Source organism: Enhydra lutris, unplaced genomic scaffold (assembly GCF_002288905.1).
Source record: "Enhydra lutris kenyoni isolate GAN:26980312 unplaced genomic scaffold, ASM228890v2 scaffoldscaffold16, whole genome shotgun sequence".
In the NCBI taxonomy this organism is placed as follows: Eukaryota; Metazoa; Chordata; class Mammalia; order Carnivora; family Mustelidae; genus Enhydra; species Enhydra lutris.
The window spans coordinates 7,929,397-7,957,169 of NW_019154100.1; the positions used below are offsets into that span (position 1 = coordinate 7,929,397).

General features: G+C 41.4%; 1 protein-coding gene across 4 annotated transcripts in view; it reads right to left on the bottom strand.

Moving 5' to 3' along the window:
• LOC111147285 (solute carrier family 25 member 13) overlaps window positions 1-27,773 on the bottom strand; it is a 178,547-nt gene that overhangs the window by 90,893 nt on the left and 59,881 nt on the right. For 3 of the 4 annotated variants that reach the window (XM_022503244.1, XM_022503243.1, XM_022503245.1), the window contains exon 4: window positions 18,994-19,109. The exons of the other annotated variant lie outside the window; for it this stretch is intronic. In XM_022503244.1, the coding sequence (XP_022358952.1) occupies window positions 18,994-19,109 (116 nt within the window). The remainder of the gene's footprint in view (window positions 1-18,993; window positions 19,110-27,773) is intronic. 4 annotated transcript variants of the gene reach the window in all.

A 27,773-nucleotide genomic window follows, 5' to 3' on the forward strand; every position in this document is an offset into this window, starting at 1 on the left:
AGGAACAAATGATGGTGACTACATTTATCATGGTAAGCACTGAATATACAGAGAATTGCTAAATCATTATGTTGTACTCCTGAAACTAATACAACACTCTATGCTAAATACACTTCCATTTTTTAAAAAACTTATTGAGGATTTAGAAATCAGTTAGATGTATCTTGAAGCACATATTCAACAGTGCTAAGACTCTCTCTGAGCTTTAAGAAGTTCCACTGGTCATGAGAGAAAGGCACCTAAAGACAAAGGTGATGGGGAGTAGAGTCCAAAGCCCAATTCTTCAACTTGGCACTACACATGCCCACAGAATCCCGTTTCAGATGGGCACCAAATGTACTTGTACTGATCCTTTACCTCATTTGAGCCTCTATCACAAATCGTTTGAAAACTGACAAAGAAAACAATAACAGGAAAAACCTGACTTTTCTAAAGCTTCACATTTCTCTTTACAAGTCTCCCTCTCCCAACAAAAATGTATGTGTGGAAGGCAGAGGGACGCATATTATTATATTAATGAGGTTCTGTCCTAGCCTTCACTTCCTTAAATATATCTACCAATCCTGCTCATTTTTAAGACCAAGCTATGCCTGATACATTGGGGATTTTTTTTCCCCTCTTCACACCTATTTTAAAAAAGAAAAAAGAAGATAGTCCTTTAGGTTTCTGAAAGGAGCCAAACACTTTGGCACAGGTTTCCACTGTTCCCCCAAATCTCCTACTTCTAGCGCATTACAACCTCAAGTTTTTATTCCATGCTTTTAACATTTCCAGTATTTTTTTTTTTTTAAGGTTGGCTATGAAGAAACAGCAGTGCTGCCATCAGCAGAAGGATGGGTGTTTACCTGCACAGAGAAGGCAGTAAAAATCAGAACTACACTGGGCATACATTTTATAAAAGGTGGCAGAAGATCTCAGGCTGGCCCTAATGAGGAGAGTAACACTAAAAGTTTTAAAGTACAACCCTTAATTTCTCTGACTTTATTCTGCCTTCCCCACTTTTAGGAAAAACAGAGAGGACATAAGGAAAAAGGAAGTGATACAAGAACTGGGGTTTAAAAGAAAAAAAAAAAAAAAAGACCCCCCCCCCCACCACCCAAGAGAGTGGGGGTAACGGTCATCCTTGATGAAATAAATTAAGCAGGAAAAACAAGTTTCTTTAGAGCTCTAAACATCCGAGAAGAAATTCCTAAACTGGAATTCCAGTGACTAACCTTTCTCAGACACTGCTCGTGTGCCAGGGACTGTTCTAATGGTGCTACGCACAAGTTGTACAAGAGACAGTGCCCCAGAAAATCCGTGGCTCCTTTCCATTCTCCATTTCCACACCTCTGCATGAAGCAGGCCCCACAGAGGTTCCGGGAAGGCTCCCACCATCTTCTAATCTACACCAATAAAGTATCTAGTGGGAGATGATGTTCAAATGACAAAGATGGGACCAAAAGAATAAACACAATTTTTTACACTATAAGTAAACATTTCAAAGCATAATAAAATGTAAGCAAGAACAGTGTCCTAGCCACTTTTCTGCCAAGCATGCTTGTGGAGTAAAGTTACATGCAATAATCCTGCATACCTATCAAAAATGACATCCTTCTTTTTCCTGACCTCTCTCTCCTTCACTGTCCCATAGAAAGTAACAGACCGTAGTAGCCAAATGCTGGTATCTAAAGCTAGGGCACTTATTATCCATTTTAATATATTTACAGTCTAAAACTGGAAATATATGTATATAAATTTAAGTCATTCAAAAATTAGTAAATGAATTTAAAATATGCCTCACCATAACCTAATTAGTTTTTCTATAATTAAAGTAACATTTACTGCCTCAAAGAGGCTCTGAGTTGAATTCAAAACGTGAACTTTGAACCCTTAAGTCTAGCACCTTCTGCCACTATTCCACAGAGCTGTTCTCTCCTATGAAGCCTGCATGAAGTACTGACATCCAGTCACTCTAAAGCGCAAAGCTATATGTGATCCCGAAGAAATAACACCACGTACTGTCAATCCTACAGACCCGTATCATTGGTAATAATCAGTTTTCAAGATATATTTATATAATATGTATATATATGCAGATATGTGTTGTGAGTGCATGTATTTATTGTGTATCTTTTCTTTCCACATAGACAATCAGCACCTCCAGAGCAAAGGGCCTTCTGCTCACATCTGATTCTCCCACCATGGCTGGTTTAGTAGGCTTAGAGCAACTACCTACTAAATAGAATTTAAATGAGTCAGTAAATGTTGACAGTAGAGTAACAGGTTAAAGACAGTGGCATCAACCCTTTGAGGCACTACAGATTCCACTTACTGAGAAGCTATTTCAACAATCATTTCCCAGGGGCGCCTGGGTGGCTCAGTTGGTTAAGCGACTGCCTTCGGCTCAGGTCATGATCCTGGGAGTCCTGGGATCGAGTCCCGCATCGGGCACCCTGCTTGGCAGGGAGTCGTCTTCTCCCTCTGACCTCTTCCCTCTCATGCTCTTTCTCTCTCATGCTCTCTTTCTCTCAAATAAATAAAATCTTTAAAAGAAACACACACACAATCATTTCCTAAGATTTCAGGGAAGTACGTATTATGAATCATCAGTCCTACTTAGTAAAGCCTTCAGTTCCACTCCTAGACTGACTCCTATCTATCAGGAGGTTTAACCAGAATAGCTAGTGTTTTTGATACAAGGGTCAGTCTAAGACCTCATTTTTGAAAAAACTGCCCCAAAAAGTTATGGGAAAGTTAAATTCACTCTTTCCTAATTTTTAACTTCTCACTAAAAGAGACAAACATATGACAGGATGGAGGTAGGAGAGAGTCTCCAGTAATGTAATCCAGTAACGTGTAAACACAGGCCACTTGTAGACACAAGAGGACTCACAGGGCTGCCACACTGTACAATCCCGTGGACGACCTCCTCTTCATGTCCCATGCGTCTGATGCTCCCTGGAGCTGGACGGGCTCCACCTGACATGACCCTGAGAATGTGGTCCCTTTACTAGTTCTCAGCTGCTCTGACAAGCTGGCTACGGGAAGAACGCCAGGGCTCAGCTAGCTAACTGACAGCTCAGAAGTAGCACAGCCACTGTCACAGTGTACTCTCCATGTGGGAAGCCGAAGAGTGGGAGAAGACGTGCTGCTGTATCCAAGTCTAATCCATAAGAAGCAACTAAACAGCAGACCCTCACAGTACCACAGGAAGTGTTCACCTGCAGGAGTTCCTCGTGGCAAGGAAACAGAAGCATCAGGAGGGGGGCCTTTCCAGAAGAGAAAAAGGCTTCTTGGAGAAGACAAAACATGATCTGGGTCCTGAAGACTGCCAAGGACTTAACCAGATAAATCTGTGAGGGAGTTTTTCAGTGGAGAGCAACAGCATGGAAAAGGGTTCATTTCCTCGGAAGTGAATTAAGGGTCCAATCAGAGTGCTTTGGACCAAAGCCACCTGGGGTCACTGAGACATGACAGATCCTGCTCCAGGCAGTTACAGACGCTGGCCTCACTTGCCAGACCAAATATTATTTTTAAACCCCAAGGACTTGACGCCACACTTATGGTGAAGAAAAGGTTGCTGTGGAAAAAGAACTGTTCATGGAATTCTGCAGAGAAAAAGACCCAGGGGCTTTTTTTTTTTTTTTTAAACCATTTAAAAATTTAAACCATTTGGTACAATTTCTACAAAATTCATTTTACACTTTCCTAATTCACCTAATAGAGGTTTATGTATTCAAATATCTTAAGACTGCCAAGCCATTGTAACTGGAGAGACCAGATGACTGTGCAAGAGGAGAGCTGGATTCTTCTAAAAAGAGAACTACCAATATTTCTACTCGTTTTCATCACTAATCAACTCTTTTAAAGAAGTAAAATATCAAGTTTTGCCACTCTGGAAAACTCACACATTTTGTACAAAAGTACTGAATAGGTTCCCAAGTCAATGAATACTTCATCCTGTTCTGTAAGTCATTCTGGGGCCTTTGTCTTCTGAAATGCTTTGTTTCTATACTTTCCTTTCGCTTCATGAACACAAACATCCATGAGCCAAGAGTCACAATGGGTCCTGGAATTCCCCCCTTCACTTTGAAAGGCAGTGTAATATCACCTCAGGTTAACATTCTTTTCTCCTTTTAGCAGGTACAAAGAGCTTTCTCTTCTAACATTTGATTGTTGGAGATCTGACTGCCTAGTAAGGCAACGAAAAGGTAAGAGTACTCTTCCCATTTTATAGCTAGAAAATCAGAAACCAAAAACCAAAGCAATTTCCAATTTCTGCTCTGGACTCTGGATCCCACTGGAAATTCCATGAGCTTTACCATAAAAGACTCCAGGAATCAACCTGAAGGCCATCCTATCACTAAACCTTTCCACTCTGACCTTTCCAAACCTAACTTGTATTCCTGGATGGGAAAGAGGAAACTGCAAATGTTCTGAAACCCCAAATGTTCTAGGCTTTTTGGTTACTTATTTGGTTCACTGAGCTACATATGTAACGATAATTCATACCTCATCAGCTGATAGCTTTCAAATAAGCACCAGAGGACAGATTTATCACTAACTTAAAAAGAATGAGAAGAAGGTCTATCCTAGTCTAAAACACAAGGTCTTAAAATCATAACCCCAGGTAGAGGTCAAATAGGCAAAGAAGCAAAACTGAATTACCACTGGAATAGGAATGAGGCACCACATTATGTGTTTTAGGTATTTAAAGTCATACTTTTCTTAGCGCAGCCACTACTCTTGAAAGTAAAAACAAATTAGAATGCTTATCTCTTAAAGTATAATCACTGTTATTTCAGTCTGTGCCAAACAATATTTGGAAGGCCTACAGTTCCCATAATATCACCAAATAATGGTGGTATTATTTAAAGCAAGACTTACTAAATAAGCTCAAGGATCCTTTGAGTTTATCTGTGGGACTTTGCTTTCCCCATAAATGTTTCCAGCCTAAATGTCCACTGTACTTTTTTAAAGATTACAAAAAGACAATTATTGGCAATTGTTTGTGGCAATTGTTTCTTTCCTAAACATAACTTCAAAAAGTCAAGTAATTTCTCCGAAGTTAATAAATTTCTCAGGCTACAGAGTATGTTATAGCAGAAAAAGTTGTAAATTTTAAAAACTGGGTCATGGACAACATGATGTTGTCTGCAGAAAGTCCTAAGGACGCCACTAAAAAACTCTTAGAACTTAAAAATGAATCCAGCAAGGCTAAAGGATATAAAATCAATATACAAAAATCAACTGTGTTTCTAGACACCAAAAGTAATCAACCCAAAAATGAAATTAAGAAAACAACTCCATTTATAATAGCCTCAAGAAAAAAAAATACTTAAGGATAAATTTAACAAAAGACACGCAAAACTCATACTCCAAAAACTACAAAACACCGTTGACAGATTAAAGACTTAAATAAATGGGAAGATATTCCATGTTCATAGACTGGAAGACTTAATTTGTTAAGGTGGCAGTATTATCCCAAAGTGATCTACAGATTCAGTAGATCCATTATCAAAAGTCTAGCTGGCTTCTTTGCAGAAATAGACCAGTTGACCCTAAAATTCATATGGAAATTTAAGAGACCTAGAAGAGCCAAAACAATCTTGAAAAAGAACAAAGTTGTAATTTAAATTTACTATAAAGCTACAGTAATCAAGATTGCGTGGTACTGATATAAAGACAGACATACAGACAGAAAAGAACTAAGAGTCAAGAAATAAACGTGTTTTTGGTCACTTGCTTTTCAATAAGAATGACGACAATTAAATATGGAAAGATTAGTCTTCTTAACAAAAAATAAATAAATAAATAAAAGAAGAAGTAGTTAGAACCCTACCTCACATTATATACAAAAACTCACTCAAAATGGAGCAAAGAACTAAGTATAAGAGCTAAAACTGTGAAGCTCTTACTGGAAAACACAGGCATAAATTTCTCTGACTCAAGATTAACAATGATCTTTATTATGACACATGCAACACATGAAAATAAGAAATTGGATTTCATCAACATTTCAAACTTTTGTTCTCCAAAGGATACGATCAGCAAAGTGAAAAGACAGACTACAAAATGGCAGGAAAATTCTGCAACTCATGTACCTGATAAAGAACTTTGGAACATATAAAGAACCCTTGTAACTCAATAATAAAAGGACAAATAACCCAGCTTTAAAAATGGCAAAAGAATTTGAGTAGGTATTTCTCCATATAATGGCCAATAAACACATACGAGGTGCTCAACATCATCAGCCATCAAGGAAATGCAAACCAAAACCACAATGAGATAACCACTTCATCCCCACTAAAATAACAAGTACTGATGAGGATATGAAACCAAAACCCTCATACACTGTTGGTGGGGATCTAAAACCATGTAGTCGCTTTGGAAAATCGCATAGTTCCCAAATGCCCCAACAATTCCACCCCTAAGTATATATCCAAGAGAAGTGAAAACATATGTTCACACAAAAACTTGTACACAAATGTTCATGGTAGCATTATTCATAACAGCCAAAAAGTGAGGATTGCTAAGGTATGGGGTGATAAACATGTCCTCGGGGTAACGAAAATGTTCTAAAATTGACTGTGGCAATGGTTGCACAAATTTGTGAATATACTAGAAACCGCTGAATTATATATGCTTTTAAGTGGGTAAATTTTATCTTAATAAACTGTTGTTTAAAAAACTTAGGACTATCAGATCTGCCTCTTACTAATGAGTGACATTAAGCAAATTACTAACTCTGACTCAATTTTCTCTGTAAAATGGGAATAAAATATCTACCTCAGAGTGCTGTGTGGAGCTAAGTATGCCTAGCACAGGTTCTAAACATAGTAGGTGACCATCAAAATGGTAAAACTCCAAAATCTGAAGTCTTAATTATAATGAAAACTGTCATCTGGGAATCAAATATTTACAAACGGTACCTAAAAAATCAGGCACAGTGTGATTTGGAAATATCATAGTTTATACATTTCTCAAAAAGCAATAATTTTCCTCAAATACTTAAAATCCATCCTTCTCTTAGCTCATATATTAAAATTTTGAAAGAAAAGTGATCAAAAATTTAGTAATTTTCTATTATGTTTCTGAAAGTATGAAATTAAGAAAGATTAAGAGCCTCCACTCTTTACTTTTAAATCTTTCAGATAACTAGAAATATTTAATTGGCAAATTACTTGCACATGCCATTAAGTGGTTAGAATGAATTTGTTTTTACAAATTCTATGGGCTCTTATTCCTTAACCTCCACCACACTATAATCTGAAATCATCAAGGTCTTCACTTATGTAAATTTTAACTTTCTATGTTTTTGTTTCCATACAGAATAACTAAATTAATGCACTTTAATTTCCAAAAGATTCACTTTTTGAAGCTGCAAATCAACGAAAATGAGTTTCCCATTCAAATAAAAAAGGTTCATCAAGCTACATTATTTTAAACACTGAACCATAATCTCTCTCATGGATCCTAAAAAATTTCATTAATACAATAAACACAAAAAGGATGTTTATTAAACCTCAAAGTAATCCCTCTCGGAGGCAGAGGGAGACTTGCCTAACAACCCACACTTCAGCTCGGAACGGCTTCATTGGGGTGCTTTCCTAACGTGCACTAAATCCTCAAAGAAAGTTGTGCTTTCGCTCTAAGGGAAATAATATCCCACCCCGCTGATACAGTTAACAACAGCTCACACGGCCATCGTCTCTTAAGCAAGGAGCAGAAGACAAAATGTTGAACTGGTAAGTTAAATAACATAATGGAGCGAGTGGATGCAGACCCATCTCTACCTCCACGTGCTCCAGGATCAAGGCTGCCATTTCAAACCCTTTTGACAAGTGCCTTTTTATATTAATCACAGTTAAGGGTCTGAAGAGGAAAGAAGTATTGTGGCTACAATTCACACTCACTCAAGGAAGTTCTAGGGGGAAAATGGGTGCCATTAAAAGAGAGTAAGTAAAGAGTAAGTACTTCACACACACAGCCCCTCTCATTAAAACTGAGTTCCCTGTAAGCCCCCGAAACTTTTTATTATTATTCTCAACACACAGGTACAGCAGTGGTAAGTATCTTTCTAAGCACATACGCACTCTGCGCGCACACACGCAGGCAGGCTGGGCCGAAGAGGAAACTGAAGTCATATAAATGTGGTGTTGGAGTAGATAAAAGTGAGAGCTAATGTGCACCTCTTCCAATCCAGTACTTAGAAAGGGATGCAACTACTCTGATGAGGTCATGGGCATCCAAGAAAAAGATCGTCCTTCTCATGGTGTGGAAGGCAAAGTTGTGGTTCTGGAAAAACCAGTCACTTTCCACCCCACTCTGGGCTTCTTTCCATATCCATGAAAGAAAGCCATGAACTACACCAGCCATTGTTCAACAGTGGTGAAAACGACATTCCCTGGAGAGCTTATTTAAAACAAATTCCCAAGCCCCACGCCCTAAGCTTTTAATTCTGCAGACTTGAGAGGGAGCCAGGAAGTCCACAGTGGTAATGAACACCTCCACACTATTACAACCAAAACCCATGGTCTGCCTTACTGGTAAGAATCCTTCCTATTCTAAAATCTGACGGAGCTATAAATCCTTGAGGTTACCACACTGCTTAACTCATCACAGTGTAAACGCTGCTTCACAAAAATTTAAAAAAAATTTAAAAAAAAAAAAAAAAGGTTAAAGCCTGGCAGATACCTAGCACTTGATATTCATCTTTTATCATATGCAATAAACAGTGAAAGGTCAACTGAGATGTTTTCGATCCACATGCTAGACAAGGTGTTTTCAACCAGATAAACCAAACCATTAGCAGTCTTTCATAGTATCAAAAGTAGGTGCCGTAAAACAATGTCTGGAGGCATAGAGGAGACTGTGGTCGCTCTCCAGGTATGTGTTTGATTTAATCATCTGTTGTACTAATTACTGTTAACTTTCCTCACCCCTAGAGAAGACCACAACCAAAGAATTCCAAGTCTTTGAAATTTTTAAGGGAGTACAGAATTCCTAATTCGTTCTCTAAATGCAAGTATAATATCTGTATTGTCTAAAAAACCAATTTCCTCAGCCAGTTTCCTTAGACGGATGTGATCAAAAATTATTTTCTTGCAAAAGCATTAACATACATTTAACCCTACTGAAATGCTTCAAGAGCAGATGTACTACAAATGTACACCCACAGTGATCCCATATTAGTATAAAACTGTTTTATTTCAATTAAAATGTCTAACTATCCACCCCCAACACATACCTAAACTGTAATTTTCTCTGAGAACTTCCAATATGTTCTTGATTTTGTTTCCTTTATCAACCTATCAGAGCAAAAACTGCCTTGCAACTGTTGGAAGAAATCAGTCATTAGCAGCAAGATTACAGCAAATTTTCCAATTTGGAAAAACTGTATTTTTATCTCTCCCTCATACTGAAAGAATAATGGTATAATTTTACTATTTTTAAGTGAGCAGTACAGTTTAAAATAGTACAATTTTCCCAGTGCTCCAAGTTTCAGGATTTACTGTTGGCTTTCTATTCTCCACACCTTCTACCCTATTCATAAGTCCTCTTCTCCCTCCACCTGACCCACACGTGCGTTCGCACACATCCACGCAAACGGGCAGAATCCCCAGTCAGCCTCTCCACGCTGACAGGCTTCTGAAGTACGGTTAACCTTCAGGCAGTTGTTAACTAAGGAGTGGCTTCACAGGGTTATTGTGATTTACTCTCCAATTGACATTCTCCCACCTTCTCAACAGGCCTTTATCCCCCCTCCCTATTTTTAAAATGGAGTGATGAAGTAGCAAAAAGTACAATATTTTAGCCATTTGAGCATGGACGATTCTCAAATTATCCCACCAACTGGAAGTGCTCCCTGATACTACTATCTTTCAAAATTGAAGCCATTATGGTCAATCGTGCAAATCCGTATTTAGCTTTTCGTAAATAGTGGATTTTTGACCCAATGAACTGGAACAGCTTCTGAACAGTCTCTGGGATCTCAGGCAAGACACTCGGCACCGAGGCATGCCACAATTCTTATCAATGTGGAAGTTATTTACTTTCAAGACATACACTGTTCTTATCCAATATTCTCACTCTCTACTGGAATGTGTATAAGAAAATGGACTTGAGTCCCAAAATAATATAAACTAAATCTACTGTAGGGCAGTAAGTTTCTTTCAGCAAAATAACACACTATTTTTGTGAAACACCAAAATCAAAACCTCCCCCAAATAATGCTCCTTTCAACCCTTAACCAATTTTTGCCCTCGTTTATCTCTGGAATATTTCATTTTCCACGTGCCTTTATAAAGATAAAATAAATGATCTTCCCAGCAAGTTTAAAAAATTACGGCTAGGGGTGCCTGGGTGGCTCAGTGGGTTAAAGCCTCTGCCTTCAGCTCGGGTCATGATCTCAGAGTCCTGGGATCGAGCCCCACATTGGGCTCTCTGCTCACCAGGGAGCCTGCTTCCTCCTCTCTCTCTGCCTGCCTCTCTGCCTACTTGTGATCTCTGTCTGTCAAATAAATAAATAAAATCTTAAAAAAAAATTTAACTTTATTTAAAAAAAAAAATTACGGCTAAAGTTCTGTCCTTGTCAAATCCACTACGTACATTCCTCTAGGGTGCATATCTTCAAAACTTATTTCCATAATTTTAGCGCTCATCATTTTCTGCAACCTGAGTCAAAATGACTGAAGCAGACTGTTTCCGCGTATTTTGTCATGTCAGCTGGCCTGCCTGTTTCCCAGAGTGTGCCCACTCTACTTTCACAGCAGATGCTCTGGTACAAAATCTAATCGTGAACCAAGAAAGGGCCCCTCCAAACACCACCATCCATGTCAAAGAAGTAACTAGAGAAAGGCATCAGAGATCAATCACTTCATTAGTTCTGGAGATTGTGTTTAGGTCTCAAAGACAAAAGAAAGGTCCTGTTCAAGTAAGTCTGACAAAGTTAAATTGATTTATTTTTCTGCAGGACTTTGCAGAGCTTTAATAAAGTAAAAATTTTAGGCTTTAAAAGTGACTGGTAGGAGAATCTTTTTTTCACATAACACTAACAGAAACAGGAAACACCACTACTTGAAGGTACCCAAAACTCACAATATCATTCAACAGCAAAGATTAAAGGAAAAGAGGCCACTGCAATTTCCAATAAAAGAGCAAGACTGGGCTAGTTTTTTTTTGGACGCCAGGTCAACTGACGAACCTGAAGCAGAAAGCCAGTCAAAGCTTCCCAAGCATGGCACTATTTCACAACCAAAGTTTTTAACAGCTAGAAAAGTCTTAAATAAGATGTCTATTCATTCAAACTGTCCCTCTACAAAAAGCACTTATCTTTTGGCAGATCACTGACCTCTTTGAGATCTGCTAAAAAGCAAATGCTCATTTAGACAGAACACTATTGACATTATTGACAACTGTGGCCATTCTTGGACTCTGACACTTACCCAGAACCCCAGAGTCAAGAAGTCCTTGTCTTTCGAGAATTCCTGTCTTTAAAGTTCAATTAAAAACCGCAGGTCCCTACACACATCACTGCCACATAGACAATGAAACTGGGGGCTACTCTCACATACTAAGAACGAGAACTTTAAAATTGCGTTATAAAACAGTTCATGAAGTTTTGTTCACTGGAATACAAAAGGTAAGTTAAAGAGAAAAACATGTATTAGCATTATGCAAGTAAGCAAAAATTTCAGATTTCAACCTAAGAAGTACTATGGTATAGTAACATACTCTGAGTTTTCAGGGGATCCACCTATGACGTTCACTGGACCAAAGTAAGATTCAAGCTGTCTACTACTATTGGGCGAGGCTGTTCCTGTGGCCTACTGCAGATACAACAACCAAAGAACCAGCAAAGGGCTAGAATCGGTCATGTGAAATTAGTATCATCAAGAGACAGGTCACTGGTGGGCACACTAAATACACCAGGATTAACAGTTTCGTTACCACCACCACCACCACCACCACCACCCCGCCCCCACAACACATGCTCTTTCTTAAAATTCATAAGGAAAATGCTCTGCTTTCCCGGCATCCTCAAATAAGAAACATGGGAAAATGAAGTGGGAAACCCCCTTCGCAATGCGTCTACACCACACCTTTAAGCCCTGACCTTCACTTCCTCTGTTCACAGGAGAGTGGTCATCTGCCTGCCTCACAGAGGTACTGGAAAGCCCACAAAATGATCATAGGCGCATCTGCCTCTGGCTGCGCTGCACTCCAATTAATGCAAGAAAATCCATCTTTTCCAGGCATCATTTGGATCTGGTCCCTGTCCTCTGAGGAGCCTGCGGACCTCCCAACTTCCTCTCTTATTAACTAAAAACTCCTGCCCAGGAGCCTCTTCCATCATATTGTGCCAACAGCTCTCAAGGTGTTCATTTCAATCAAGGGCTTCCTTTAACATCCTCAGCCTGTACGAAGACCATCTCCCTACCCCCTACCAATCCATGAACCGCCCCCCCCTTTAGAATTCTGTTCACGTCAAAAGATAAAGCTTCCTTGGGGAGACCATGTCAAATACATTTCAACAAATTACCTGGACAACTGTGCCATCAAGGCAATGAGAACTCTAATCTGGGTATGTTCTTCCTTACGATTACTTCCTGCTACAGCCGTACAAACTCCTAACTAAATGCAGTTGCTTACTTCTTCATGAAAGTTCTTTACTTCTTCATGAAAAATTATTAAATCCCTCCCATGTCTGATAAAGACTGAAACTATTCCAGATTAGTCGGCCCCTGTCTTCATTAGGAAGGAAGGGCTGCCCCACAGAGCACAGCCACCCCCTGGGGGAGGCAGGAGCACACGGTAAACAGCAAACCCTTGGCGGTCATCAGGCTGCTACCTGGACTATACCACAGCAACCACAACTGTGGGCAAGTTACTTAACCTTCCCAAGGCCATTTCCTTTCAGAAAAATGGGAATTATATAGGACAGACCTCCCAGATTGGGAGGATTAAGTAATAAATTACATAGAAAGCACTTAGCCCAGAGGCAAGTAGGTAATAAGTGATCGATAAAGATAAAAATGTCAGGTACTTGCCTTCTCTCAAGAGATTATGTAAAACCGTCTGTCTTTGGAGCAGAACAAGCTCGGTACCTACTATCCCGTCCTTCTTCCTGCCCTTGGACCCCCTATACCCCACAGTTTAGTCATATATGATTCATTCGCGGGCAGGTCCAGAGAGATTACAAGGCCAACCCAGACCTCCATGAGACTGTTATAGCACCTCCCAAGTGACCTTCACCTCCAGACCCCCATAGCTCCAAGTTCCTGCCATTCACAGGCCATAAAGCTCCTGGGTGTTCCCAGACACTCCTCTAGCGCTGCTCGCTGCTCGTAGGGCCTCTAACCCTCCTAGCACTTAGCTTACATTATAGTCTATCCTGACATCATATAATTTTTGTTTACTTTCTACCTAAAATGTAAGCTCCCTGGAGATTTTATAATCTTCAGTCTTACAATATAGTCAGATCTGAAAGATATCCCTATCTTTACTAATTCTTTTGCCCCTACCAATTAAATGGCTTCAAGCACTATTTGCTGATAACTACCAAATTTCTATCTCCCAAATTCCATACTCATATATACCTAAGTGCCTATTTGACAACCTCATTTACATATCCAAGAGGCATGAAACTAACACATCCAAAAGTGACCTCCTGTTTTCCTCCCACCCCAAGCCTGTAGCCCTTCCCATCTTGGTTGGTAACTCCACTTTCTAACTGGCCAAAGTCTTTGAAATCACTCTTGCCTCCTCTTTCTTCCACAGCTCACATCCAATCCATCAGAGAACCCTGCTGATTTTCTCCTCAAAATACCCCTAAACTCACTCAGGTCCAAGCCACAGTGATCATTCATGTGGATTACTGCAATAGCTTTCTAACTGGTCCCTCTCTACTCTGTTCCTTCCATGATCTATTCTCAACACAGCAGCCAGAGGAATCCAGTTAAAACATAAATCAGAATATGTAATTCTGTTTAAAAAAAAAAAAAAAATCCTGCAACAGTTTCTCGGTTTACTTACCATCAATGTCCAATACCTAACCTGATCTTTATAAGGGTCTTTATCAGCTTTGTTACTTCTCTGAGCTTCTTTCCTACTAGGCTCTCCCTGACTCTCTTAGTTCACACAGGTTCTCCTTGTGGCCCTCAAAATGTGCTGAGTACACTCCAGCCTTCAAACCTAGACAACAGCCGTTCCTTTTGTCTAGGACAATCTCTCTCCTTCTTCCATCTGTCTACATGATCAATTCCCCTACCTCTTTCAAGTCTGTGCTCAAAAGTCACTTTCTCAATAAAGCCAACCAAACCATACTGTGCACAGAGGAGTACCCTCTGTGTTTCATAGCTCATTGTAATCACCCCAATATTACCAGAACTTACCCATTCTATTAATCCCTTAATCCCAAGCATTAAAATTATCAACTTGTATATGTTCCTGTTACTAGTCTGGTGAACAGGTTGGAAAACTATGTTCCACTGACCCACCAACTCTTTCTGTTCATAAACGTTTACTGGAAGACCACCAAACCCATTCGTTTACATACTGTCCATGGGAACAGCAGAGTTGACTAGTTATCAGAGACCCTAAGGCCCACGAAGTTCAAAATATTTACTATCTGGTCCTTCATAGAAAAAAATGTGCTGCTCCTGATCTAGCATAAAAGTAATACTTTTAAAAAAAAGGAAAATCATGTACATACTCAAAAAACATAATTTTAAAGAGATAAGGCCTTAGGCCTTAAATATCATAAATTAAAATTCTTATAAACAACTCCTCACATAATGGTGTAGAAATACGTAATTATTATAATATCATTTTATTCATTCTTTCTTTTGGTTAAATAACTAGACCATCAACAAATATTTCCTCTTTTTCCTTCTTGCTTGCTTTCCACCATGACTGACTCTTCTGTACGTCCTTCTTGCCCACTATGTTAATGTGATAGTTAAGTATCAGTGATGTTCAAGTTCACAGAATTCTGAAGTTTCTTTCCGTTTATTATATTCAATGTGTCAACATAATATAAATCTATTAAAAGATTCATGAATATTTTTAAAAATCATGCTTACTCTTCAGCTTACATATAAAATACGGCTCTTGTTCCTGCTATCTTCCTTCTGAGAGGTTTAGCACTGATTCCTACTGGCAAGAGACCTAGCTACAAAATGGCAGACATACACTAGCATCTTCAGATGACAATCACATAGATATGTATCTTCTCTTCTCTCTTTCAAAATTTGTAGTTTCCATCAACTTACGCTTTCTAAATAGTGGTGGAACAGGCAGACTAACATTTATTACTAAATAAGCTTTCATTTAGGGGTGCCTGGATGGCTCAGTCAATTAAGCATCTGACATCAGCTCAAGTTATGATTGACCATGAGGTCATGACTATGAGCTCATGATGATCCCCGCTCAGTGGGCAGTCTGCTAGTACCTCTTCCCCTGCCCCTTCCCCTGCTGATTTTCTCTCTTTCTCAAATAGATAAATAAAATCTTTTTAAAAAAAGAATAAATAAGCTTTTATTTAACTACTCCAAAAAACCCTTAAGGCAGTCAAAAATTTACACACATACAGATATACGTAAAAACACACTAAAATATTCAATGCAATAGCATTCAAAATCTCAGCAGGATTTTTGTAAAGACAACTTTTTCTAAAACTGTTTTGATAATTCAAAAGGCCAGGAACAGCCAAAATAATCTTAAAAAATAAAGTGGGAGGATTCACATGAAATCAAGACTTATTACAAAGCTTTAGTAATTAAGAGAGTATAGCGATGGTGTGGACAGACAATATTAGGACAGAATTCAGAAAAAGACCCACAGGTGATTATGATCACTGTATCACCACAGGGCAATAAAAGAGCAATCGTTTCAATAAACTGTGCTGGGAAACTAGGTATCCATGAGGTTTGGGGAAGAATCTTGACCCCCCACAACATGCAAAAGTAAACAAACAAAAAACACAAGCACCATTCTAGAAAGACTAAAAATCTAAATTTGAAAGGCAAACAAAAAACTTCTAGAAGATATCATAGGAGATTTACTTTTGGGACCTCAATATAAGCAATGATTTCTCAAATAGAACACAGAAAGCACTATCTGTAAAAGAAAATGTCGATAATTTGTACTACCCAAGTTTCAGAACTTATGTTCCTTACGGCCCTATTAAGTGAGTGGAAATGTTAAGTCACAGAATGAAGATATCTGAGATACACAACCCATAAACAGCTTGTATGTAGAAAAACGGCACACCACTAAAGAAGATATGCAAATGGCCAGCAAATATTTTTTTAAGGTTGCACAAGCCATTAGTAGTCAGGGAAATGCAAACTAAAGCCACATAATGAGCTATCACTGAAATAAAAGTGACTGGTAATACCAAGTGTTAGCAAAGGCATAGGATAACGAGAACTCTCACACACCGAAAGTGTGAATGCACTGGTACAAGCACTCTGGAAAACTGTTTGGCAGTATCTATTGAAGCTAAACACACACCTTTTCTAAGACCCAACAGTTCTACTCCTAGAAATGGCCCCACACCCACAACCCAAAAGACAGATGAAACAGCATCCAAAGCACATTATTTGCAGCTACTGAAGCTGGACATGTGCAAATGTCTATCAGGGGTAAGATGAATAAACAAATTAGGATAAAGTCATACAAAGGAATAGTATACAACAAAGAAAAAGAACAGATACAACAAAGACATGGTTGAATCTCACAAATGAAATTTGAGCAAAAGTCAGAGTGAGATGGAATGTTCTGTATCTCTTCATTTTTATCAAGTTTAAAAACAAGCAAACCCAGTCGATGGTGACAGATGTTAGCTGTTAGCACTGGGCCTGGGGAACAATAACTGGAAAGGGGACCGTGGAGCACCAGCACTATTCTCCTTCTGATCTGGATGGTGATAAAACAAGTACATACACTGTGCAAAAGTTCATCAAGACGTACACTTAGGATGTGTGCATTCTTCTGTATGTATACTATGTTTATGTGAGAAGCATACTTTAAAAAATTAAAAGCAAGGGGCACCTGGGTGGCTCAGTGGGTTAAAGCCTCTGCCTTCGGCTCAGGTCATGATCCCAGGGTCCTGGGATCAAGCCCCACATCGGGCTCTCTGCTCCGCGGGGAGCCTGCTTTCTCCTCTCTCTCTCTGCCTGCCTCTCTGCCTGCTTGTGATCTCTATCGGTCAAGTAAATAAATAAAATCTTAAAAAAAAAATAATTAAAAGCAAAAATTCACTATCACATGTAAAGTAGGCTAAAAACACAAATAAAAACAGAACAAAGTGTTCTTTGTGCAGGCCATTTCTCAGGGCCCCTGTCTCCACCCTGGTGCCCCCGCACCCCCGCCTCCACACGTGCTCCAGGGAGGAGGAGAGCATGAGTGCATGACACTGCCCAACTCACTCAGATGTGCGGGCCCCGGTCCTCTGTAAACCCCCAGGAAACGCTGTCCTAATGTATTCATCAAACTGCCTCCACTGCGTCAATTAAGGCCACCATGAGCCAGCCGCTCGTCTGTACTCGACAGTTTCAATGGGGACATGTTTTTATTGGTGTTCCACTGAAAAGCTGTGGTTACAGTGACACTAAGACGAACTGGGTTGATGGGAAAGGAAAAAATGGAAGCTATTCTAGGGATATTTAAATATGAAATAATCCTCAAGGAGTATTCACGGAGAGCATCTGAGCTTCTAGACTATACAAAACAAAACCAGGCACATGTCCGTGTTTTGCCTCAGGTGATCAAGCCTTAAATAACTGCATGTCCAATGAATGTGGATGAATGGCTGCAGGAGGGGGAAGGCTTCTAGAATAAGTCTATTATACTGCTTTCCCTGTACTTTAGGCAGCTACTGTCTTCACTTCCTAGAAGGAAAATGAAGACCTGAGAGGATGATTAACTGGCTCTAGCACAACAGAGCCAAGAGCTAGAAGGAGCTAAGTGTCTCCAATTTCCAAACTATTCCAGAATAGATGGTACGCTGATACCGTCTGTATTTTCCTCCCATCTGTACATTTCTCACCATCCATCAAGTAAGAAAAGCCCAGGAAGTCTCAATGAATTGGAAACTATGAATAAAGACATTTGAAATGGGTACCTTAGCCACCTCCCCTGAATCAACAATGTATAAGTCCAAAAGGTCTCCACCGTTTTTCACGGGCAGTGCTGTCTACAGCAGGTTCACGTGCACAAAGAGCACCCGCTGGATTCCACACAGTCCGAGGAAACTGTGATACTTTCCAGCCAATCTATACCTTCAGTATAAAAAAGTTTATTTGTACACTTTTTTCAAACGTCAGGAAGCAGTTTGTTTTTAATAAAGAACCTATTCCTGGCCCGCTGCTTCCTTTCTCCTAATACTTAAAGGACTTCTGGGTTTTCTGCAGCTTTGTGGCTACTCCCTGTGAGATGGGTTCTGGCTTTTCACAATAAAGAAGGCGGCAGCACGGCAGGCACAATGACCCAGCCAAGGGGGCACATAGGGCTTGGAAGACCGAGGTTCTTCTGGCACTGCCCTGAGCTCCTATCCTGGGCAGAGCCCTGGCACTCAAGCTACTCCGTGGGAACCAGGTAAGGACCGTAAGTGCTGGGGGCGCAGGCACCTTCTGTTCTTGGGCAGTGGATGACGTCTTCCTCCCATCCATGGGACGCACCACTGACTCTGAAGGGAATGAACAGAAGTCCTGCCTAGTTCCCACGGTCTACGGCTCTGAAAAAGTCATACACAACCTCCCTCACTTTAAAACTAAACCAGAGTTTCAAAACTAAGCCAGAGATCTGGGGTTTTTTTCCAAACAGAAAGATATCTGGAGCTCAAAACACAGCACAATCTTTATTAAAAGGGATATGCTTAACTTCTGCAAAGCTTCTCCCTACACTTCATTCCTGGGGATGAAAACAAACAAACAAACACACAAACAAACAAACGGCTAACACAAGTCTGTACTCACTTAGGTGCACACACACTCACGCCCTTACCAAAAGTCACTTCTCCTTTGCCAGCTTTGTCAAACAGCTGAAAGGCCACCATGAACAAAGCATCCGGGGCACAAAGGACAGATTCAAATGCTACGAACTCTTGAAAGGATATTAATCTGCAACATAAAACAAGCACAGAGCATAAAATCAGTAGCTTGTGGCAAATAAAAGCATACACAAATAGACACTAAGGAAAAAAATTAAACATCACTGTCAAAAAACTACATTCAAACCTAAAACCATTGATTAACACTCAGCATTTCCTTTCACATACAGTGGACTGAAACAGCAATGTAGAAGATCTGAAGAAAGAACATGACAGGTTTGAATTATAATTTCAAATGTAACTGTTTTAGCCAAAAATGGCATTTTTGTTTCAGGCATATTGCTGGATTCTAGAATTAAAGAGGAGATATTTTAGATTAGGATGTGATTGTGTAGCAGCAAAACAGAGCAGCTTTGTCATTCATTTAACACCTTTACACACCATGTAAAAATGGCTCACAGAGACCCATTCATTGCTTATATCCACCGACCACATGTGGACTCAGCTGGCCAACAGCACGGGCGGGGGCAGTAGAGTACAAACAGACGTGACATGTGGCGCCAAGGATGTTTTGGTCCCATTAGGCAGACGGCACTAGTCTAGAACTAGAGACAGTATACATGGTTAAGGCAGGGACCAACATGATGAAAACAGAATTCTGGGAGGAAATCAAAGAAAGCTCTGCAGCAGAAATGGAATGCGGGCTGGGTTTTGAAAAACGCGTGAAGTTCAGGTATGTAGTAATGGGCACAGAAGGGCGGGAACTCTGGTCAGGGGACCCGAGCAGAAAGGCAGGTGCGAGAAAGCTAGGGCGTGGACAAGGGAAATGGTGAGGAACTGATTTTGTCTGGGCAGCAGAGCACATAAAAGAAAAACACTGTGAAATGCGATTAGAAGTAGAAGACCAGAGATGGGCATGAAAACAAAAAAAAGGGCCTCCTTTTTCTTCTCTAGGAAGCAAGGAGTGATTGACAGCTTCTGAGCAAGGTCATGACATGATCAAATCTGGCTGTTAGGAACAATACAGCAGGCCACAGATGCTTTGACTTCCAAGGAGGAAACACATCCATAAAAGCTTTCCCAGAAATGTTCTGTGCCACTATTCTGTATTTTAAATGTCCAAATATTTCAATAATACACTGAAATAGTCCAAGTCTCTGGAGGATAGAGAAGGAGGAAGAAAACAGGAGTGTTTTCCTATGTTTCTCAAAACACTTAATTACTTCTAAGCATCTCATAGAGAGAACACATTTTTATACAAAGTTAAGTGTTACAAAGTTAAGTGTTTTCCAGAAAGTCACCTGATCATAATAATGTCACAAAGAAAGGAAAATCCCATCGTGTGTTCAATAGACGATTTCTGTCATTCACAATCCAAAACACATCCTTCCAAATGCAAGGGAATATTCGGGACCAGGAACAGCATGTGTTACATAAATATGTCTGCCCAAGAACATCATCTCTACCACTCAGTGTGTCTCACTTAGAGTCTATGTGCAAGCGAGACCGGGGTAGACAGGGAGGGAAAAGAAGCAAAGCGGAGTCAAACATTCTCAGGGGTCCTTGACGAGCTTATAGCCTGTTGGGGGAGCACAAGGTAGTCACGTGCATATATGCCCACCAGAATGCACGAGTTGAGGGTCATAAGTTAAAGAAGACAAAGTGTTACGGGGACACAACAGGAGTGATTTATTCTGCCTACAAACCTAGGGAATGCTTCACGGAGATGTGGCATTTAAAGAAGAAATTTTAGGGGCACCTGGGTGGCTCAGTTGGTTAAGTGACTGCCTTCGGCTCAGGTCATGATCCTGGAGTTCCGGGATCCAGTCCCACATCAGGATCCCTGCTTGGCAGGAAGTCTGCTTCTCTCTCTGACCCTCCCTCTTCTCATGCGCTCTCTCTCATTCTCTCTCTCAAATAAATAAATAAAATCTTTAAAAAAATTTTTTTTTAATTGAGAAGATCTTAGAAATCATCTACTTCAACCTCCTCATATTACTTTTTTTTTAAGGTTTTATTTATCTGACAGAGCGCGTGCACGCACAAGCAGGGGGAACAGCAGAGGGAGAGGGAGAAATAGACTCCCTGCCCCAGGACCCCAGGATCATGACCTGAGCTGAAGGCAGACACTTAAATGACTGAGCCACCCAGGCAACTCCTCATTTTACTTTTGAGAAAACTAGAAGTCAATGACTTATGTGAAGGGGAAGCAACTGATTCTGGCATTCTGGCCGAAAAACCAGGTGTCCTAGTTTCCATCTGACTGAGACCAAATTCCAGCTGGGATGGGAAGATGGCAAGAAGAGTGAAGGGCATAGAGAAGACGTTCCACACTGAGGAAAGAACAAAGGAAAACACAGAGGTGACCACATATGGGGTGTGCTGTGCTTAGGGAAGGATGCAGGCGTTGCCAACCCCATATCTAACAGGTTGTGAAGGGTGAACAATGACTTAAGCTATAATAATGCCACCTGTGGAACACCTCAAAGGCCCAAGTTACTAAATCCTGTCTTCTTTGCAAGCAGTGAGGTCATTGAAAGTTGGAGTGGGGGGCACTAATAAATATCAGGTTCAGATCTTTGTCTTAGAAAAGGAATTGGGTAGGACGCCTGATTGGCTCAGTTGGTTAAGCCGCTGCCTTCGGCTCAGGTCATGATCCCAGGGTCCTGGGATCGAGTCCCACATCGGGCTTCTTGCTTGGCGGGGAGCCTGCTTCTCTCTCCGCCTCTGCCTGCCACTCTGCCTGCTTGTGCTCTCTCTCTCTCTCTCTGTCAAAAAAATAAATAAAATCTTAAAAAAAAAAAAAAAGAAAGAAAGAAAAGGAATTGGGGTGGAATATGAATTTAACAGAGGCAAGAGGAGATGGGAGATAGATAGTGTGAGAGCAAGAGACAGCAGGGGTCTAAGCCAGAGCTATCACACCAGGATTGAAAAGAGAGGAAAGGCTAGAGAAATACAGTTGAGGCAGGAATGACAGAACTTGGTAGAGATGGATGTCAGAGACCGAGAGCCAGGAAAAGGGCCTCACTACAACCAAAACATCCAACCTGGCTAACTAAGCAGGAAGATATGACCAACAAAGAGCAAGAGAAAAAAAGAAGAGGGAGCGGCCTTGCGAGACAGTAAGACCAATTCTGACTATTCCATTTGAGGTACTGGTAGGACACTGAATATGGTGTCCAGCAGGAAACCAAAAGCACCAGTGTGGAACTCGGGAGAGGGGCTGACAGAAGTTGAACTCCAAAAAAATTCATGCTGAAGTCGTAAACCCCAGTACTTCAGAATATGACCACTGCTTGGAAATAGGGTTGTTGTAATGTAATTAGTGAAGATGAGCTCCGACCCGAATAGGGTGAGCACCTAATCCAATATGACTAGAGTCCTAAAAAGTGCATGTTTGGACGCAGACATGCACACAGGAGGAATATCTGTGAAGATAAAGGCAGAGATCAGATGCTTCTATAAATAAAGGAATGCCAGAGATTTCCAGCAAACCACCAGAAGCTTGGGGACAGGCGTGGAACCGATCTTCCCTCCCAGCCCTCAGAAGAAAGCAACCTCGCTGACACCCTTGATCCCACCCTCCACAACTGTGAGACAATAAATTTACTTATTTTTAAAGTCTACCAGGTTGGGGTAACTTTGTTATAGCAGCCCTAGCAAACTCATACAAAGGCTAAGACAGGAAACAGATCTGGGAGTTTTGAAACAAAGCTGCCTTAAAGCTGTGAATGAGGCTGCCCAGAGGCTGCTCAATCAGGGCTCACACTCCGTTCTCCACACTACTGAAGCAGCAGAGAGGGAAGGCGTCTCTGGCTCTCATTCTTCGCGCCACTGCTCCTACTCCCAAGACTCCTCTGAGCAGGTACCAACAACCATACAGCCACATTGCTCACCAAACTGCTTGTTGGCAATCTGTCAAGGCACAAAATAATCCTATTTGCTTGATTATCCCAGCACAGACGTGTGGTTAATCAAAAGCGAATTGCACAGTGTATTATTCAAAAAAGAGGCATTTTTTAAAAATTTAATGATTGGAATAAAAACTTAAATACAATAAAAAGAGTATCTTACATCTCTCAAAATGGTATGAGAAACCTATCTATATGCATGAACAAATCCTCATCTGGCAACGTCAATGTGGTTTCTGGCCATTTGGCCAATGAATACTCTGGTATTTTAGGCATGTTACAGATACCAAAAAGGTATGTAATTTGGTAATCCTGTTAGATACAAGTATTATACATCTATGTAGGAGGTAGACAGATGAACCATGAAATCATAATGTCTTACTGTTCAGCAAGATCATTTAGGATTTTCAAGGTAATATGACTAGAGGGCTAAGAGAATAATTACACAGTACTATATTCCTTTACAGCATGCTATCTACACACACACACACACACACACACACACACACAGATGTATATATGTATTTTCACATAAACAGTACTTCAGTCTTGCTTTATAGATTTAATGGGTATTAGAGTAAATTACAACAAAAAATACAAGCTTAATCAAGTTCAGACCTGGCTGGTGAGCTCACTTGGTTCCGTTTCCACCCAAAACTTCTCTGACAATGTCCGACGCCCTCTAAAAGAAATCCCACAACTCTTGTCGGACTCCGTGATCGCTACCTGCGGAACAGTGTTCGAGTGGGCCCACCCGCAGCGACTAAGAGCAGGACACGGGTCAGCGAAGAGAAGCAAACCCAGCAGTCCATTTTCAAAGGCCTTCAACCACTCGGATGAGTGAAAAGTAGGTTTCTAACTACTGTTCTTGGTTCCCATGTCACCAGAGATTTTTTTAAGGAAGTCGTTTTTGTGTTTCAAACCACTTGAGCCATTATTCTCCTCGTTCTAAAGCCACCTGGAACAGCAGCAATGTTACAACCCCATGAAAGCCACGAAAAGCGGCCTAAACACCACATCCTGCAATCAAATACGGAGGCAAGGAGAAAAGGGATTCCAAGTGGACTGTATATGCACACTGGGCTCAGGACTGCATGAGATTACATAACTCTTACGTACACAGTCGGATACTAGAAGGACACATACCAAACGATGCCAGTGTTTCCTTATACTAGCATCCCCTTAGGTCTCCTCCTCCCATATTTGCAAGGCATAGCTCTTAGCCTAGAGATGCTTAGAGACTGCAGACTGAAAACCATATTATGGGAAAAAGTGGTGAGTAACAGAAGTGGAGAGGAAGGAAAGATTATTATTATATTGAGGGAAAAGAGATGGGGACTGTCAGTAGCATCACATGATGTCAGAGGGACGATGCAACCAAGTGGATGTGCACCATCAGTCTTGCAGAAGGAACATGTGACCGAGCAGAGATGGGAGGTGGGAGAAGGAGAGGCCGCCAGAAGCAGTGGGGCTTCAACGCCTACTCTGTGTGCGGGGAAGACACAGGTGAAAAGTGCAACCCCTGCCACCACCACCCCCCCGCCGCCGAACTGATGGCCTGGGACAGGGTGGCAGACGGTGGGTCAGGAACCAAGGCAGGAAGGCTGCAGGTGAAGAGCCACCAGCGGTACGAGAATGCTGGAGTAAGGGCAGGGGCAAAGGGGCTCACATCCTGACAGTACCCAAAGTCTGAAATTCTTCGTAACACGATGAATTGTGCTTTAAACCATTTAGTCTGGCAGAGGAGTGTTAACTGAGCTGGAAGGAGAAGAGCCAGGCGTCGGGGGATGTGTTGGCTAAATCCAGGAAAGAGCCATGAAGGCCTGGAGGAAAGGAAGGGTGGTTTAGGACAAGGCGAGGGGAGTCTAGAGTGCTACGCTCTCCAAAGAGGGCAATCTGACAGCACAGCAAGAGTCTGAGAAGTGCCCACACTCTTTGACACCACAATCCCGATTCCAGGCTGTGTCCTAGAAAACAAGGAATGAACGTGCACAAACTTTTATGTGTAAGGATGTTCAAGTGGCACGGTCAATAGTGCAAAAAGCGAAAACAACCTCAATATGCAAAAATACGTGACTAATTAAATACAGGAACACCCATATACAGAATACTCTCCAACCACTATCCTCGTTACAAACAGATTCACATTATTAAGTAAAAGGTCAGTTATATGAATGGATACAAAAAAGATTCCATTTTGTAAAAAGTGGACAAAAATAATAACACATACATAAAAGCGCGAAGGATGTATGCCAACATGTTGACAATGGTTCTCTCCAGGTAGTTAAAATCTTAGAAACAAAGTTTTCTCCTTTTGCTTGCCCATATTTTTAAGTCTTTTCCATAATACGTGTCCTGAATTACTTTTGTAATGAGAGAAAGAATTAAAATTTACATGAAACAAAACATCAAGGATCTAAGCTTAGGTAGTGGCAGGAGGACTGAATGAGGGATGGGGATGCTGGGGGGGGGGGGGGCTGAAAAAAAAAAAACAAATGACAGAAAGTCACATTAACCGGCTATCCGAGGAGGACAACCTCCAGCTTCTCTTCCTGCTGGCTGTTGCTTATTCCTGCTCAGCAGTGGCTTATACCCCATGTGGTCCCTTTCATCCTCTGCCTGGCTTCCACCTCCAGGCCAACTCTGTGGCTAGGAAAGTTTAAGCAACTGCACATAAGGATCTGATCTGCTCAGCCTTCAGGAAGTTTGGTTGTAGACAATGCACCATATCAAAATCCAATTACCACTTTTACTTAAGGCTCCTAACCACAAGAGTGCTTCGCAAAAATAACTTCTTCTTATAACCCTCTTCCGTGTGTTACAACAGAAGCCAAACAATTGTCCAGGATTAATGGCAGAGATAAAAGTCAAAATGAACTCCAAAAACTCAGTTCCAACCACCAGACCACCCAGGTTCAATTATCTGTGAATGTCGGGGGCGGGGCGGGGGGGGGGGGAGGCCAGAAACACAGAACTGGGCTTTCCTATGATCCCAAGTTTATCAAAAGAGTTTTGGCCTCCATGATTTTAACATCCTCAACAGCTTTTGGGGTTTTCCAGCTCTTTTATTTCCCTCCCAAATGCCTTGCAAATATATGTGGTTCAGGCCACCAAGCAAATATGTTCCCTGCATCTCTGGTGTACCAGGCAATGCCCCAGGCACTAAGGATACTATGAATATGAGTAAGATGGACAGAATCGTGTCCTCAAGGAATTCCATTCTAGTGGAGAAGAGAGGCAATGAGCACAAACATACCCACATAAAAATAAGATGATTCATAATCAGGTAACTTCTGTGTAGAGCATAAGATAGAGGAATGCCTTAAAGCAGCTGTTTCTCAGCCCCAGACGGCCTATTCAATGGTCTTTGGAGGGACCTGGGCAGCCTTTTGTTTCTTCCCACTTCCCAAGTGATTCTACTGTGCAGCCAAGCTTGAGAATGATGGGGATGGGAGATGGGCTGCTCTGCCTATGTGGTCAGGAAACACATCTTGGGAGGTAGCATGAAGATCTGAATGGTGAGAAGGAGGAAGCACTGGGAAGATGTGGAGCAAGAATTTTGGGGGCAGAAGAACCTCACTGCCTGCGCCAGCCCTAAGACAGGCCAACCCTGGCAAGCCCCATGGGGCAGGGAGCCACCAGAGGGCTGGAGACTAGAGGACGAGGGAAGTAGGAGGGAGACGGGGATGAAGGAGCATGCAGGGCTGTGTGAGGTGATGTGGACTGTACCACAAGGACGCACGGGGGACAGCCTCTACCAAGGACTTTAGACCCAGGAATGCTGGGATTGCATGGGAAGAACCCTCCGGATGCTGCAGAGCACAGACTGCAGGGGGAGGCAGTGAGCCCAAACCAAAGAGGCTGTGGCAGGCTGGGTCAAGGGCTTGCTTATTAGCAGAGAGATCTGAGAAGTGTTCAAATCCAGGGCTTGTCTGAGAAGTCACAGCACACAGCTATTCAAGCCCGTGGAGTCAGGTGCCTATCAGGGACACCCAATGGCCTATGGCCCCAGGAGCTACGGCAGCTAGAGGTAGAGACTCTGAGGCCCTGCGGTCACGCAGGATATGAAAACTACTAGTTGGGCAGATGGTGGAGGAGCTCGTAAGTAAATGGTGCCAGTTGATGGTCAGTGAGAAAACAAACGAAGCCGTAAACCCAATCAGGCAAATTCATTCCAACTGTTCTTAACACACTTTAAAGAGACAATGAATTATTATTACCTAATTGTATATGCTAAAATCATCAGGAGTAAGGTGGAAAGCGGCCTGAGTTCCACTTCTTTGCCTGAGTGGCTGAATGATTTTGCTGGGCAAGTTGGAGCAGATCTCCTTCCCTGATCTATGAAGGAGGCTCTCTCCAATGCCTTTCAGTCCAGAATCCTGTTTTCTTTCATGTTCGGCCACAGGGAGCCCTCCCGTGCCCACCGTGGTTCTAGCACTGGCACTGCTGGGAGCACATCTGTTCTGAGGCCAGCTGGGCTCCTCAGTTCTACACACACTTGGGTTCAAATCTCACTGCAGCGTTTGCCAGGGGTCTATTTAAATTCACTGGCTCCAGTGAAATCTGGCAGATTGAATATTGTTCAAACAAGCAGGCTACTGCCTGGCTTTAAAAACCTATTAAAGATTTTATTAGCAATTTTAGTGTATTGTTATCATGAGTTTCCCCTATAAATACCACCTCTACATATATCACTGCCTCCATATTGCCAACAGTAGATAAATACACAGGCTCTCATAGTTGTGAACTTGACTCAGTAAGTGATAAGCTCCTATTTCCAGATCTACCTGTCTGTCCACCGCTTACAGTTCACTTCAAACAGC